The sequence below is a fragment of the Anser brachyrhynchus genome (assembly GCF_964034855.1).
Source record: "Anser brachyrhynchus genome assembly, chromosome: 1".
In the NCBI taxonomy this organism is placed as follows: domain Eukaryota; kingdom Metazoa; phylum Chordata; class Aves; order Anseriformes; family Anatidae; genus Anser; species Anser brachyrhynchus.
In genome coordinates, this window is record NC_137694.1 from 2,945,996 (window position 1) to 2,960,965 (window position 14,970).

Sequence of the window (14,970 nt, forward strand, 5' to 3'; positions counted from 1 at the left end):
ATTTTTTATTTTTTAACAAAGGCCTTGTAGACTTTTTACATTAACACAGAGACGTCAAAAATCCCCACTGGACCTGATGGGCCATACGATCCACTTTCCAAGAGGGAAGAAGATGCAATGTGGGAGAGCAATGTGGGTTCGTGCAACGAGAAGGACAGCTGATCTTGTGTGTTGCATCTGGATTCCTTCTGCTTTTGCATTTTCCTGTCTTTGAAGGTGCTTCTCAGCAAGACTTCTGTAGGTTTTGGTGGAGTCTTTGGGCATTTGGGTTCTAGGGTCAACCAGGAGTGTCGTGCCCTTGGCAGAATTGCTCTGAAAGCACAACAGGTACTTTGCTGATAATCATGCAAGTCTGTTGGAGCTCTTTTCATTGTGAGACCTTCAGATTTCCACTCTTTCATAGCTTCATCTAGGCAGACTGTCGTGTTCACAGCTGAGCATCCCGTGGCCAAACCGCCTGCACACACCTTGAGATAACATTTCTTGCGGGAAAATATCAAGAGGTTACGGGACCACTTGGACAGTCTTGGCTCTTCTCAAAAAGCTGCTCTCATTAGAATTTAAAGGATTTTCTTTGCCTCGTGGAAATGTAGCTGATAATGTGGTGGACCATACCAGGAAGGGTGACACATCCAGCTTGGCACTGACCCTGTAGAAAATTGCAGGCCCCCATAATTCATTTTCCCAACAGCGTGATACAAACCTCAATGGTGAAGTTCCTTCCTGAAGCCTGAGGGGGGTTATTTATTTATTTATTTCCCCTACTCTTGTCTCCTTACCTCGCATAACTACAGAAATCACCAAAACTCACTGAACACCTTGTGGTTGAACATGGCAGTCTTCGGAGACCTTCACACCCCTCCCCAGAGACCACCCCTCCAGCACTCCTCCAAGGCCCTCCTATCCATACATCACTGCTGTCTTAATTACACTCCTGAGAGCCTTATGTTAGCACGGACCGATGCAAAGCCTCTCTGGAGATAGAGGTAGGGAAACCCCCACATTCCCTGAGAATATTCCAGACAGGTGAAGTTTGGAAGAAAATTTGCTAATAAGTGGTTGCTCTCTCTTTCCTCTAGCGAGGAAGTTTTTTGTATCATTATTGGGCTACCGTGCTTCTACTTAGACCATTCCCAGGGCTTTGCCATGGACAGATCAGATATCAGATCTGGCATTCTGCAGAAACTACAGGAAACCTAAATGCCTTTGATGAGCTTTATGTTCAAAGCCATGCATTCAGGGCAGGGAACGTGAGTTGGCTGTACAGTTTGCACAGTTATTTCTTTTTATCAGTCCGAGTGACTTATCGCTTAAACAGATCCTTTTATCCCTTTCTGGGGTACTCCATTACTGGCATTTTGCATGGCCCATTGAGATAACGTCTCAGGGACAGAAATACAACCATTACAGCTCCCCAAGCCTCACCTTGAAGTTGGGGAGACTTTTCCTGGGCAGCCCATCTGGGGAGTCACGGGTTGCCTTCTCGGGGGAATATCCGTTTACAGAGCAAGCAAGGTATTTAATTATGTTGTTTGCACCCTGGTGGTTTGCTGGGAATTGTAATCAAAGAGGAGGCTTAGTAGAAAGCTTAATACAGCCTGTGCAACTGATTTTTGCCCGAGGGGAAGATGAGAGTTGAAAGGAGCAGCAGTGGTCAGAAAAACAAACATACAACTGAAACTAATGAGACAGTTGCCTCTTCCTCCGCTAAGCTCCTGCAGAGACCTCAGTGCTCCCTTGCGTGGTCCAGAAGACCTCATTTGCTCCTTAGGTCATTTCCTTTTCCTTTTCTAATGAACTTCCTGGAACAGCAGAGGAAAAAAGGTGGGGACAATATATTGCCATAAGGATGGGGAGAAAAAAGCATCAAAATGTAGGCAGAAGCTTTTTGCACGTGGTATGTAGTGTGGCGAGGTGAGGAGCTGGGATTTTTGGGCTGTAATACTGCTGTTAAGTTATTTAGGCAACTCTGCCTATCACTCCTTGTGCCTTTTGCCCAGTGGAAGAGAGAGATTGGGATGTGTACTTTATATTCTCACTAGAAGTGGCGAGCTATGAGGCAGAAGAGAAGTAAAACCATATGATTTTAGGGAATCTGTGCTACTCCTGATCCTGAATGGGTCTTTCTAGGCATTATTCCATGGCTCTCCTGTCCCTAAAAAAAAAAAAAAAAACATGTGGATGCTGATGAACAATTGGTGTTAGAGACAGATGCTGTTTTTATTGGTGTGTTTACTTGCATCCCTTTTACTGAGGAGCTTGGCTATGTCTTCTTCAAAATGTGACCCCCCTGAGAATAGTTTGGAAGAACTGGGTATGTTCTGAGGTGTCCAGATAAAACAGCAGACCATCCCTGCACACATCATCAAGAGCTCCGAAGAAGAAGGGAGTCATCTCTCTGTGCCTGCTGCAGGTGGGATGAGAAAGCAGCAGCTCAAATTGCAGCAAAGATGGAGTTCAAGCAGAGGGAAAAACACCTGGGGTGGAGGCAGCATATGGGTGATGAGCCATAGAAGGGTCGTGGCGGGTGATGAGCTTCTCTTTGCTTATGATTTGGCCTGGTGTGTCGCGAGGAATGGCAGTTTGGCTGGGCTTGGCCACCAGCACGCTGAACATCTGTGAATGTCAGAGGGCCTTTTGCAAAGCAGGGCTCCCCGATGTGGCTCCTCTTTGTTCCACGTGCTCATTTCGGAGCACAAGTATGTAACAAACAAAATGCTAATGAATTCCTCCCACTGTCCTCCCTCCCTCCACATACGCACATACAAACAATTCACAACCCACATGCAGACGTATTGCCCAGGCATTATTCGAACCCGGCAACGTCTAGGAGGGAGAAATCACTGCTTAAGAATCCAACTTTTAAGCTCTCCAGTCCTTCCAGTTCCCAGCCTGAAGAGTAGATGGGATGCTGATCATACTTAGTATTTGCCACATGCAAGCTGTGAGCTTGCTGCAAGCAGTTTGGGGTGTGCTTTGGGTAAGAAAGTCCAAATGACTCATTATCTGAGAAAAAAATGCAAGGGCACCCAACACCCCCTTGCTATTTCAGATCTGGAGCATGCAAAAGCAAACACATCTGAAGCTTGTGGCTTTTTTGCTGGCTATGAATAGGTCATGAGGGGCCAACTCCTTGGGTGCAAAAGTAGGTCCTCCCCCTGCATTTTAACACTGTTTGTCATTCAAAGTTTAGGTGACGTGAACACACTTGTGGGCCATGTGTGTCTAGAGTCAGTAGTACGTCATGGCTCAAACAGACAAGATCACAAGCACGTATCTTGGAAGTGGGAGCTCCAGAAGCAGTAGAGAAGAAAAATGACAGTAGCCATGGGAGGACAGAGGTAGGGTGAAGGATTACACTCAACCACTGTGTGCCTCATCAGTTACTCTTGTCCCAGCACAACCTTGATACCTTACTACTAGGGCAGGGAACCATATCCAAATGGCAGATGAGTTGCAGTGAGTTAATATGTTGTCCAAGATTGGACACCTTGGTTTTGAGAAGCTGATCTCACATGGGGACCATTACTGGGTGCTATATGGGGAGCAAAACAGATTTTGAAAACAGAAGAGCAGGTCTGTTCCTTTTTTTTTTTTTTTTTTTTTTTTTAATGTGTGTGTGTGTGTGCAAGGAGGATCGGGGCTAAACACATCCAAATTTCCATTGCTCTCTGAAGGTTTAACAAAGGTGTGGCTGTTGCGGTCCCTACTTCGGGGGCAGGGAAAGGTGTTGTGATCCATCCAATGTGTGTGGCACCAGATCTGTGAATGCAGGTGGACTCATGCACCCCTACTGCTTCCATACCCATCAGGCAGTCCATGATTGAAGCTTTAAGTTCAGCATAAATTGCTCTGCTCTCCCACAGCAGATGCTGCTCTATGGCCAGGAAATGCAGCTCCGGGGTTGCTTAGAGGCAGAGTTATCCCTGCACCCTCCATAAGCAGCTAAAGTTTGCATCGGTCCCCACAACAGCCTGGCTGCAACGTGCTGGGGGAAGGGAGGAAAGGCTGCCCAGTAATTTCACGTTGTTGGAAATATTGCTTTTGCAAGCCAGCATTTGGTTTTCATTTGGTGGTTGTGCTCAGTTCATTTGTGCTTGCACTTCACTTCTGATCCAATTGAGTTATTGATGCAGGCGAGGAGAAGGAAGCAAACAAGATTGGTGTCAATTTTTCCTTTTTTTTTTTTTTTTTCCACCTCCCTCTTGTTTCTTTACTTTCAGAGATCAAAAGAAGACAAAATAAAACTTTATATATAATGGAACACAGGCAAGTGAAAAAAATGGCAGCACACAAAATTGTTTTCAGTCCTCTTTTAAGGTTTCTCTTGGTTTCTTTGATTTAGGCACCACAACTTTAATCAGGGTGTTGGAGACGGCACAAAAATTATTCATCTAACCAAGTTTCCCTCTCACTCTTTCCTTCTCTTTTACTGTCTCTCTCTCTCTCTCTCTCTCTTTTATTAATGTGGGCTTAAAAAAGATTCTCAAAATACAGGGCTATCTCAATTTTGTTTTCCCAACTAATAACCCAGAGTGGGATCAGCTATTTTGCAGCTGACAGATATGCCTCTAAACTAGATTGTCTTTCCTGCTGAATTCATCTATCATGAGCAGCGAAAAGTATAATAAAATAAAAAATGAAAGAATGAAACTATTTTTTTTCTGTGGGATCATCACTTCCTACAGCAGTGATGAGAGCTCACCCATGCCATGACAGTCCCCCTCCCAGCGTGGCATAACAAGGACACTCTTTTTGGGGTTGTTATCATGCTTGGACCCAGCATCCAGGGCAGAACAGGGGCTCAATGGGGCAATGGTTTGCAAGATATTTCCTAAAACATCTTCATGGAGAGGTTGGTCTTTCTTGCTTGTATCTCCGAGTGAGAACTGGAGCAAACTTGGGCAGCAGGTTCTGGGCCTGTCTTAGTGATTGCACCTTGTTCTGAAGAGGCTGAAACATGTTATGTACATGAACTGCACCACCTATTATAGCATCATACAAACACAGGATCATCTAGGTTGGAAGGACCTTCAAGAGCATCGAGTCCAACCATCAGCCTGACCTACTGAGTCCATCACTAAACCACGTCCCACATCCACACATGACTTAAATTCCTCCAGGGATGGGGACTCCACCACCTCCCTGGGCAGCCCGATCGAGTGCCTCACCATCCTTTCCATGAAGAATTTCTTCCTGACACCCAATCTACACCTCCCCTGGGGCAATATGAAACCGTTTCCTTGAATTTTATCAATTCAGAACGGAGACCAACACCCTCCTCTCTACAACAGCCTCTCAGGTAGAGAGACATGAGGTCTCCCCTCAGCCTCTTCTCCAGACTAAATGACCCAACTTCCTTCAGTTGCTGATCATAACTGTTTTTTTTTTGGTCCCTTCACCAACTTCCTTCTGTTCTCTGCACACACTCAAGCACCTCCGTGTCCTTCTTATAGTGAGGGGCCCAAAACTGAGGCCAGTACTCGAGGTGCGGCCTCACCAGAGCAGAGTACAGGGGGACGATCACCTCCCTAGCCCTGCTGGCCACACCATTCCTGATACAAGCCAGGATGCCGTTGGCCTGCTTGGCCACCTGGGCACACTGCTAGCTTGTGTTCAGCTGGCTGTCTGTGGAGCAGTGCTGGCTGGGGCTGGAGATGCTCCTGGAAAGCAGCATGTGCCGAATAATCCTCGTCCCAAATATCCTCCGATCTCCCAGCAGATAGCAGTGTAGGGACTTCCTGAGGTGAAGGTTATATCCTGAATAGTGTTTAATAACCCTTAATGGACCCACCCCCCTTCAAGTCTTCTGATTAATTTTTTGTTGACTTCATTCATGTTTTTTTGGCCTGCCTGACATCCTGCCCTGACCGGTTTTCCAATTTAATTACACACTGCCTAAAAAAATACGTCCCTTCTTTTATTCTAATTCCCCTGCACTGCTCAATTGCAGGCTCCTGCATTCTGGGAAGGGTGCAGCCTTTCTCTCTCTTCCCTTTCTGATGTGTGATTATATGGATACCTCATCAGTTGTCTCTTCTCCAGGCTAAAAGGTACTGGTCCACTTAGCATCTCCTGGTGGGAAGCCGTTTCATACTTCTGCTTATCTTCTGCCGCCTCTCTGCATAAATATAACACACGCACCTGGTTGTGCTAGACCTTCATCATGCTGAGTGTAACGCATCGATTATGCGTGCTAACAACCTGGAGCTATCTCATGTGTGTTTTCTCCTGTAAGGGACAGGCATTATTCAGATGAGGATGGGTAGAAGAAAAAAAAAAAAAAGAATCGTATTGAATATCCAGGCAGTAGGGTCTGTCAGAGAGGATAATGTGTTTCCTCGCGGGGTGCTAGGAGGCTGGTGGCAGTCTTTGACTCATCGGATCTCTGCAGTGCTCGCTGTACAGGATGATGCCAAGCAGGCAGGGAGGTGGATTGACTTCTTCTTCTCTCTCAGGACCTGCTCTTTTCCCTGGTTCATTTCTTAGGTAACTTTTTTTTGTCCTGTAATCGCTCTCTCTTGGCATCCTAAAAGCCAGTCTGGACAGGGCAATAGAACATTTTTAGGAAAATCAATGAGAAATTGTGTAAAGGAAAGGTATTTTGGAAACCCTTATAATTTGGTAGAAGGCATGCAACATGAGGGGAAACCAGGACATGATATCTTTAACTGCAGGCCCCCAAAGGGAATATATTTGTTAAACATTGTAATTACCCTTCAGTGCTGAACTCTATAGCAATTGAATCCACGGTGATGCACATTATCATTTCTGAAATGATGCTTTCATTTAGATAAGGCATGCAATTATACATCTTGATTAGGTCACTGTTCCCAGGAGCTTTGGGTTATTTATGATGAGTTGCCCCTTCTTGTAAATTATGTGGTGAGACTGTGGATAGAGACATACTTGCTCCCTCTCCTCCCCTACCCCTTCCTCCTCCTTCGCAGGCCCTCTCGCTCCTCTCCTTCTTCCCTCCCTCTACGCCTTTGTGCAGGCAAGATCAAAAATCCAGTAATCAGAGGGAGAAAAACGTCAGATATATTGTGGAGCCATTGCCATGAGAAGCCAAACCTGAGAGGTCTGCTTATCCCTTGGCTTCCTGGCAGGACCTGCTGGCTTTCACAGTAGTGGCCTTAATGCTGGGATTCCCATCCCCTTATTTTAGGCTTCTGAAAACTGTTATCTTTGGCACAGCAGTAACCCTCTGCTTTGTCTGTGATCAATGGGAGTAGAAAGGCGCTTCCTGAGGGCGATGTACAATATCTCGTCTTGAACGGTGACCTGAAGACATGGTTTTCAGGTAGGCCGCTAAGTTGTTGGTTCCCCAGTGCTCTAATAGCTAGATTGGCAACACGTCTCACGTAGGACTCCCCTTCCCTCCTCACCCCTTCTGGGGGACAGCTTCATTGAACTACTGTTGAAATATTCCCAGTTTCCATATGACAAGTGGAAGTGAGGACCGCTCTTGTTGCTCAACGGGGCCCCGTGTGAAGCATCAGTGCTGGTAAGGGAGAAGATGTGAAAGCTCCTGGTAAAGGGAGGTGGTGAGAAAAGGACCAAAGATACACGAGGAAGATCATGCTATGAGCTGCTTCTGGAGAAAGTCTGAGAAGTGCCTCCATGCTGGAAACTGAAGTCTTGCTTTTATACATGTAGACTTAAGCTGGAGCAGGCCTACTAAATCTAAATTTAGGAAGAGAGAATTGAGGAAATGCAATCAGGGTGCAGCAAATCTGCTTCTATTACATCATTTTGTAAAACAAGGATCCTATCCCGGAGATTTTAATTCAGATCATTGTCAGTATTCAAATGGAGGAAGTCCAGAGCATGCTGGTCCACTAGGCATAGGAATGAGAAGCGCAACATATTCACCAAGCCCCGAAAATACCTAGCAACACCTGTGCGGTTCTGAGAGGCAAGATGCTGCCAAGGATAATCCTGCATTAGGGAGGGATGGGACTGTGTCGGTGACAGGATTTTAAACAGTGCTCGGTTGTCTTAACTGTTTCCATCTGCCACCTTCATTAGATGCCTTGGGGCCAAAGTGGAAGCCTTATAAAAAACCCATCCCAGATGACCTGAAGGGTCTTTCCTAACTCTCCATCTTCTGCATCCGCAGTTCCTAAAAGGACACAGCCCGTCATAAGCAGATTAATGTGACCTTGGCCTTCCTCTCTTGCAGATGTCTAATCCTTCCTCTTCCTCTGTGACTCACAGCAGCTCAGAATCACCTGTCTGGGGCATCACGAAGGTGTTTTTCACTTGGTGCAATTGGACAACCCACTATACATCTCAGCATGGAAGCAAAAGCAGGGATACGCGAGGTGATGATACATCAAATGGGACAGCGTCTCCCGTCTGCAAATATTTATTTGCAATTATTATCCCTTTTTGAGATTAAAAGAGCTGCCTGTATGTAAAAAGTAAACCGCCTTATCTCTCTTTTTAAATAATATGTTTTGAAAGTTTGACCGAGCATGAAAGTTCATCTTTCAACATTGCTACTTGTAATCCAATAAGCAATATTTACTGTGTTCTAATTGGTATCATTAAGCTTAGGTGACATTATTAATATTACTAATTAAACTGCTATAAACCTAGTTTACAGTTACATAAACACATCATCTCCCGAATTGCCTGCCTACACGTTTTGGCGTCGGGGGCTGGATAAAAGCAGATTCATATGCAAATGCTAGGAACGTACTTTAATCAGAGGATCAGAGAAATCAGACACGGAGAAAGCTCATTAGGTCCAGGGCCTTCTCCAGAGGCTGGGGCAAGATTGTCTCCCCACAAAGACTCCCAGGAGCTTTGGTCTAACTCTAAGTGCCTCAAGCAATGGGACTCCTCCTATATCAACGGAGGGACCTGCCCACAGACTAACAGAAATGTTTCTTGATATTCAGCCTCTGTTTTCTTTTGTACTGAGGCAGAAGACAGCTGCTGTGAAAACATCTTGAGAAAGGTCATATCCAAGGGCACAGGAGGAGAGAAATGCATTTGTAAGGCATCACCCAAAGCTGTCTGTTAGTGCAGTGGGACTGGAAAACCGTCTCCCCCCTCTTACTTTAGCTTTTTGGCAGGACTGGATGGGTCCTGGCACAGCTGGCAATAACTAGGAGCAGCCCAGCGCTGGGGGAAGTTTATTACAGCTAAGCATCCAAAAGTTCAAATGTTTGACCTAGTTTCTTTCCAGCTGGAAAATCCATCTCCTGTCTAGAATTTCCCTGACTTCGGCTACTTCAGAAATATCATGAGGACAGCATTTTCCCTGATCCGTTGGTATTTGGGTCCCATCTGGAGCCAGAAAGTGCAGAATCACTCGGAGCCTTTAAAATAGGAAAGCCCTGAGGAGCCAGCTTCTGCTTGCTCCCAGTCTTGTACTTGCTCCTCTTATTTCTATTGCCTGTTTCTCACTGGGTCCAAGGGGTGTGGGGCTGTCTGGGGCTGAGGCTGAAGGCTGAGCAGCCTTTTCATGAGGATGGGCTTCAGAAAAGGCTCATGTGAGAGCCTGGTTATGGCAGAAATGGCTTTAGAGCATTTTGGGGCCCTTTTGGTGGCCCATCTGTGGCTCATCCGTGGAGCTCCCTGCGTCACCAAAAACTCCTAAACCTTCCAAACAGACTTTTCTCAGTCCGAACTGAAACAAAAAAAGAGATTACTACAGCCACTGAGAAACAAACCCCCAAAGCCAGTGCATGATTTCCATGATATCTCTATTACAAAGATCGCTTTGTTGGTCGCAGGCGAGGTAAACGAATATGGGAGATCTGCTTAGGTAGATCTTTAGGTCTCACTTCCCCTTGCTGCCAACAAACCCAGCTTCACTCCTGATATTCGGCAGCACATCGGAGTTCCCAGCCTTGTTTTTCCTTCCCTGCCTGTGCTCCGTCAGGGGCTGCACAATGAAGCCATATGAGCTTTTCGAGCAGATACGCTTAAAGCTTTGCTTGAATATTGAGATCTCAGTATAATCGCAGCTATCTGTCCAGCGAAAGCTGCTCTCCTGTAGCTTTTACTGGCTGCCAAGGCATGCCTGTGTGGCAGGTAGATCCCCAGCACTTCAGATTGGGTTGCACGAGTGTCAGGGAGCTGGGATTTTAGGGATACACCATGCCCACCGCAGTCACTTGCAAGAGATGTGGCATGTTGCCACCCTGAACCCATTAACCCTATTTGGCCAGTCTGAGCTTCATAGATACAGCTTGAAGTAATCTCGAAACTATCACAAAAAGAATAAAGTTGCATTTTTGTTTTTCATTGGATGAAAAATATCACCATCTTGGGCAGCTAAATGCTTGTGCTAATGGGATGCAGCTGCAGAGCTGTGACATATCAGATCTCACCTCACACACCCCAATAAAAGCACACTCCCCCCGTCGACGTGGACCCCCACGTGGAGAGTGCCATACCAAAATTTTCTGCTAAAATGGACTTTTCAGAAACGTTCATCCCCACCTGGGAGCATCCTCTGAAGTTTCTGCTAACGGTGGCAGCAAACTCTTTGCTTTTCTTAACTTTCCTCTGATGATGACCATGTGGATCTGGTGTCTGTGGGACCTGGTAGGTTCAGAAGGGGAGGGTTCAGAGGGTGCCCCACAATTAAGAAGTCTTGGGTTGGGAGAGAAAAGTCTCTGAACTTTATCTAGGAGTTGTGTCTGTAAAATTAGGGTGGACCTCCAAGCAGCTTCTCAGGAAAACCATGAAAATAAGACAACTTCATGAATTCTTAGGCTTTTTCTTAAGCAACTTTTTGCATAGAGGAAAATTTGTCTGTGTTCTGGGGCTTCAAGAGCTCAGATGTCCCTTGATGGAGCCTTATTACCAGGAGCCAGTCGTGGAGCATTAGGTGCCCAATAAGGGACATCTCTTAGGGTACAGGATGAACCATCGCTCAATCCCTGCCTTTATTAAACCTGAGGTGCGACGTGTCCCACTCAATATTTGTGTGGGTTTTGTTGTTTCCCTCTCGAGCTTCTGTGTATCTCGTGGGATGGGAAGTACTGGAGCAACACACACACAAAAATAATATATATAAAAAAAATTACCAGTTTCTGTAGTAGCTCTGCTTCTGTAGAGGAGAGTGACTTGGGGACTAGTGGGTGTAAAACCCACTACATTTCCCAATATTACATGAAATGAGTGCAAGACCCGTCTCTGCAAATCTCAGGGCTGGTGTCAGCTTCTCTGGGAAAGGAGGCATGCCATGGAGAAAGAGAAGAGAGCCCCTGACCTCCAAGCTCCCGAGAGCCTCCCGTGTCTAATCAAGGGATGCATGATAAAAAAACCAGCTCCTAGGGTGCTGCCTCCCGAGTCCCGTCTCCAGCACGGGAGGAGCAGCGGGGTTATGTTTTCATTATTGCCTGCGGCTCTGATGCTCTTGGCTCTTCGGAGGTTAAGTCAAGGTCTTGGCTTGGAGATTTTTGTTGTCGTAACCTTTGCGGGCAAACGCTGCTCATGAAGTGCAGTAGGCAGCTCGTGTCCAAGAAAATGCCAGTTTTGCCCGAGCTGCAGGCGAAGCAGGGCTCTGGCCACAGCAGCGGGGTTTTGGCTAACAAGAGGCGGTGGGTGGGTGTTACGTTTTGGCAGCCAGCTCGCTTATCAGATTGATATAGGAGACTGTAAGCAATTGCATCTGGATTTGAATGGGTTACCCAGCCTGCCTGGCTGCTTGGGATTCACGCCAAGGGAAAGCAGAGGAGTGTGAGGAGAATACCCAATTTCCCCCTGCGAGGACTGATTTTAGTTTAATGCAGCCTCCTCGCCCTTAAATCCAATTAAAGGCCTATATTATGTCAGTGGAAATTTATGCCAATCCTAATATAGTCTAATAAGCCTTAAAATAGCACTTTGCTAGTGAAAAGCCCTGTGGTTTAATTTGATTCTGAGCCTAATAACAGGCTTAATATGAGGGAATTGGCCCCTTTTTATTTTCTAACGGGGCTCCACATGCTCGCTCCCCTTTCCAGTAAAGGGAAGGTTCGCTCCAAAGCATGGACAGGAGACAGCACACCTCAGCAGGTTCCCTCTTTTCCAGCTGTTTCACTTCTTGGCTGTGGAAAGTTTCTCTAAAGACATCCCGGGTTGGGATCTGTAATGCAAAGCAGGGAAGCGCAGCCCGCAAAGCAGCTGCTTTCTCTTCCAGGTTTTCTGTGCCTGACCTTCCTTAGTCCCTGTGGACAACGGCATCACCTTGACTGTGGCTCAGTGCAGGATAAGACCTTCTCCTAAGGCTGCAGATGCAAGCCACCTTTTCACATTTTTGTCTTCTGTTGAGGGTTTCAGGGAGACGACCTTTCCTATCCATCCACACTGCTAAAACTTGATTTCCCCACCCTTATCCTCAGTTACTACACCATTCCCTTCATGGGCCCAAAACCTTAAGCCTCTCCTTGCTCTTGCATGGCTGATGCCTCTCTTAGGCTGATGCCTAAGATCTTTATCTAATCCCCATCCTCTTTTAGGTTTTCCATCACTACCCCTCCCTGCGCACCTCCTCTGTTCCAACATTGCAATGTCAGGGAGCAGCTCCCGGTGCCCTCTTCCATTGCCCATTTGGAAGATCTTCAGGCTTTCCAAAAAATTTAAGATGTTTCCAAAAATATCTCAAACACTTCATTGTCCCACAAATTGTTCTCTGGACTTCCACTGCTGGGATAACTACGTAAATCTCTACATCCTTTGGGCCTGCTAGACCGCGGTCTCCTGTGCCTCTGCATTAACACTTCCTTTCCTTGCAGAGTTGTTGGCGTATAAAGACCCAAATGCTTAGGATATGGTCAGCCTGGAGATGCTATGGAGGGGCTCATTTTGGAGTCACTGTCCCTGGGAGTGTTCAAGGAAAGGTTGGATGTGGTGCTTGGGGACATGGTTTAGTGGGTGACGTTGGTGGTAGGGGGGTGGTTGGACCAGGTGATCTTGGAGGGCTTTTCCAACCTTAATGGTTCTGTGATTTGGGCAGAAATCTGCTCACCTCCATGACATGAGCTGTGCAGACAGCACGTGGCCATGTAGGAAGGGTGCACTTCCACCTGCGCCCATGAACAAGGCTCATTCTGGGCAGCAGCCAGGCTCTTTGGGACCAGCGGAGAAAGGAGCATCCCCTCTGAACCCACAGAAAAGCATAGGCTCAGCTTGCAGCCACAGGTATATTTTTTTTCCGAGATGCTAAACGCTCGGGCATGCTTCTTGCTGTTAAACTATTTGCTCAACCCATCTGCTACGAGGCAGCATCCTGATCTGCAGGGGGACGTCAGCTTCAGCTGTGCATGGGGCTCTCCTTCCCTCGCCGTCCCGAGCTGCTGCGCAGCTTTATCGCACACTGCTAAGCAGCTGCTGCTTGGCAGTCCAGAGATGGCTGAATTTTGGTGGTGGGAGGAGTGATTTTGATACAGCACTTACTAAAACTCACTGAGATAAAAGCCTCAGCAGAAACAGAAAAGGCCTTTTGTACTTGCGAGTTGTTACTGTTATTTTTTCATTAGGAACAATGGCAAGCAGAGGTCCTCAAAGCTGCCTTCAGGAAAAAGAAAAGAAAAAAAAAAAAAGACCGATTTTGACCCTTAAATCAGACAGGGCACATTTTTTTGGAGCACCTAATGGGTTTAGGTGCCTAAGCCCTTCTGAGTCCCGCAGTCTGGCACCCCAGCTGGCACGGCTCCGCTCTCATACCCAAGTTGAAGCCAATAAACCCTCTCCACCAGCTCTGACTCATTCTTGGGTTACTCTTTTGGCACCGATCGAACTGAAATTTGGCCCAGAGCCCCGAAGAGCAATGCCGCGGCTCCATGTCCCAGGCGGCAGTTCGTGTCCCTGGGACTTTTCATTGGTGATGCTCTTTTGTAAACCGAGGGGGACACGGCGACTTCACGCTGCCACTTCTTTATCCCCTTCGCCCCCCCAGCCTGGTTTCCCTGTCTACCTAGGGGCAGGCTGATCAGTTTTCAGGGAGCTTTGTTAATGCCGTAATCTTCACGTGTGCTCAGCCTCACAAAGCTGCCACTTTCTCACCCAGGCCGCGCTCACAGCCCCGTAATGTCCCGTGTCCAATCGATTGCCGCGCTCGCTCCGGCTGCCGGCTTTGAGCTGTTTCTCCGGCGAGGGCCAGATTGCTCTGGCAAGCTCATCCATCCTTCGGGGACGGGGGGCAGAAGGCGAAGGGGTGGGGGATGGATGCCTGAAATTGGGCATTTGGGATGGGGGGGAGGGGGAGACAGCAGGCAAAAGGGAAGGGAAAGGCTGGGGAATTGCAGGAACTGCGGGGAGGTAGTGGAGGGCATGCACTCATCACCCCTAAGTGCTCTTCCCTATTGATGATAATCTCAAGCTAGGTCTTGAGAAGCACACAGCCTTTATTTGCACTGCCTGTTGAATACTCATCTGTCCCGCTGAATTCGTTCTGACGCCCCAAACTTTTGCATCGTGGGCAGAAAGGTACAAGGAAAACCAAAATCAATCCACCAAATACTGCACTCCTCCTCTCTGCCCCCAAGTTTGCAGTTTCAGTTCTCACAGTGCCCGTTCCCAAAGCTAAAGATAGAAAAATTTTCCAAATTTTCTTGGACCTAAAGTGTCTTTAGATCCAGGGACAAGAGGAAATGGGGAAGTGGAATCTCTCAGATCCAAGGGACCAGGGCTGCATATATCTCATACTTATTTATAATCCTCCAGTGCTTTCCTTGTACTACCCTGTTCCAGATTTGGGCTTTAAGCTCCTCTTCCTTGAGGAAATACGATATGCACCAGGGCTTGATTTGGGTCTTTCTCTTCCACTTTACCTTGCATTTCCCTGGTTCTGGTGCAGGGTTTCTCCTCTGTCCCTCATTTCCCTGTCTAACCCCAGGCAGGTGAATGCAGCCCAGAAGCAAAGGGCTGACCTGCTCCCCCTGTGAAACACCCAGCAGGACGAGTGCCACAATCCCACTGCCAAACAGAACATTGCCTGGTGTAGCTGAATATTTAACTGAT

At 47.1% G+C, this 14,970-nt stretch overlaps 1 protein-coding gene across 12 annotated transcripts in view; it reads left to right on the forward strand.

The window, feature by feature from the left end:
* The window catches only part of PLXNA4 (plexin A4), a 425,098-nt gene that overhangs the window by 147,834 nt on the left and 262,294 nt on the right, over positions 1-14,970 (forward strand). Inside the window, exon 4 of one of the 12 annotated variants that reach the window (XM_080577835.1) lies at positions 8,186-9,344. The exons of 10 other annotated variants lie outside the window; for them this stretch is intronic. In XM_080577835.1, the coding sequence (XP_080433961.1) occupies positions 8,186-8,398 (213 nt within the window). In that variant the 3' untranslated portion in view covers positions 8,399-9,344. One more of the 12 variants, XM_080577836.1, reaches the window with a different exon arrangement.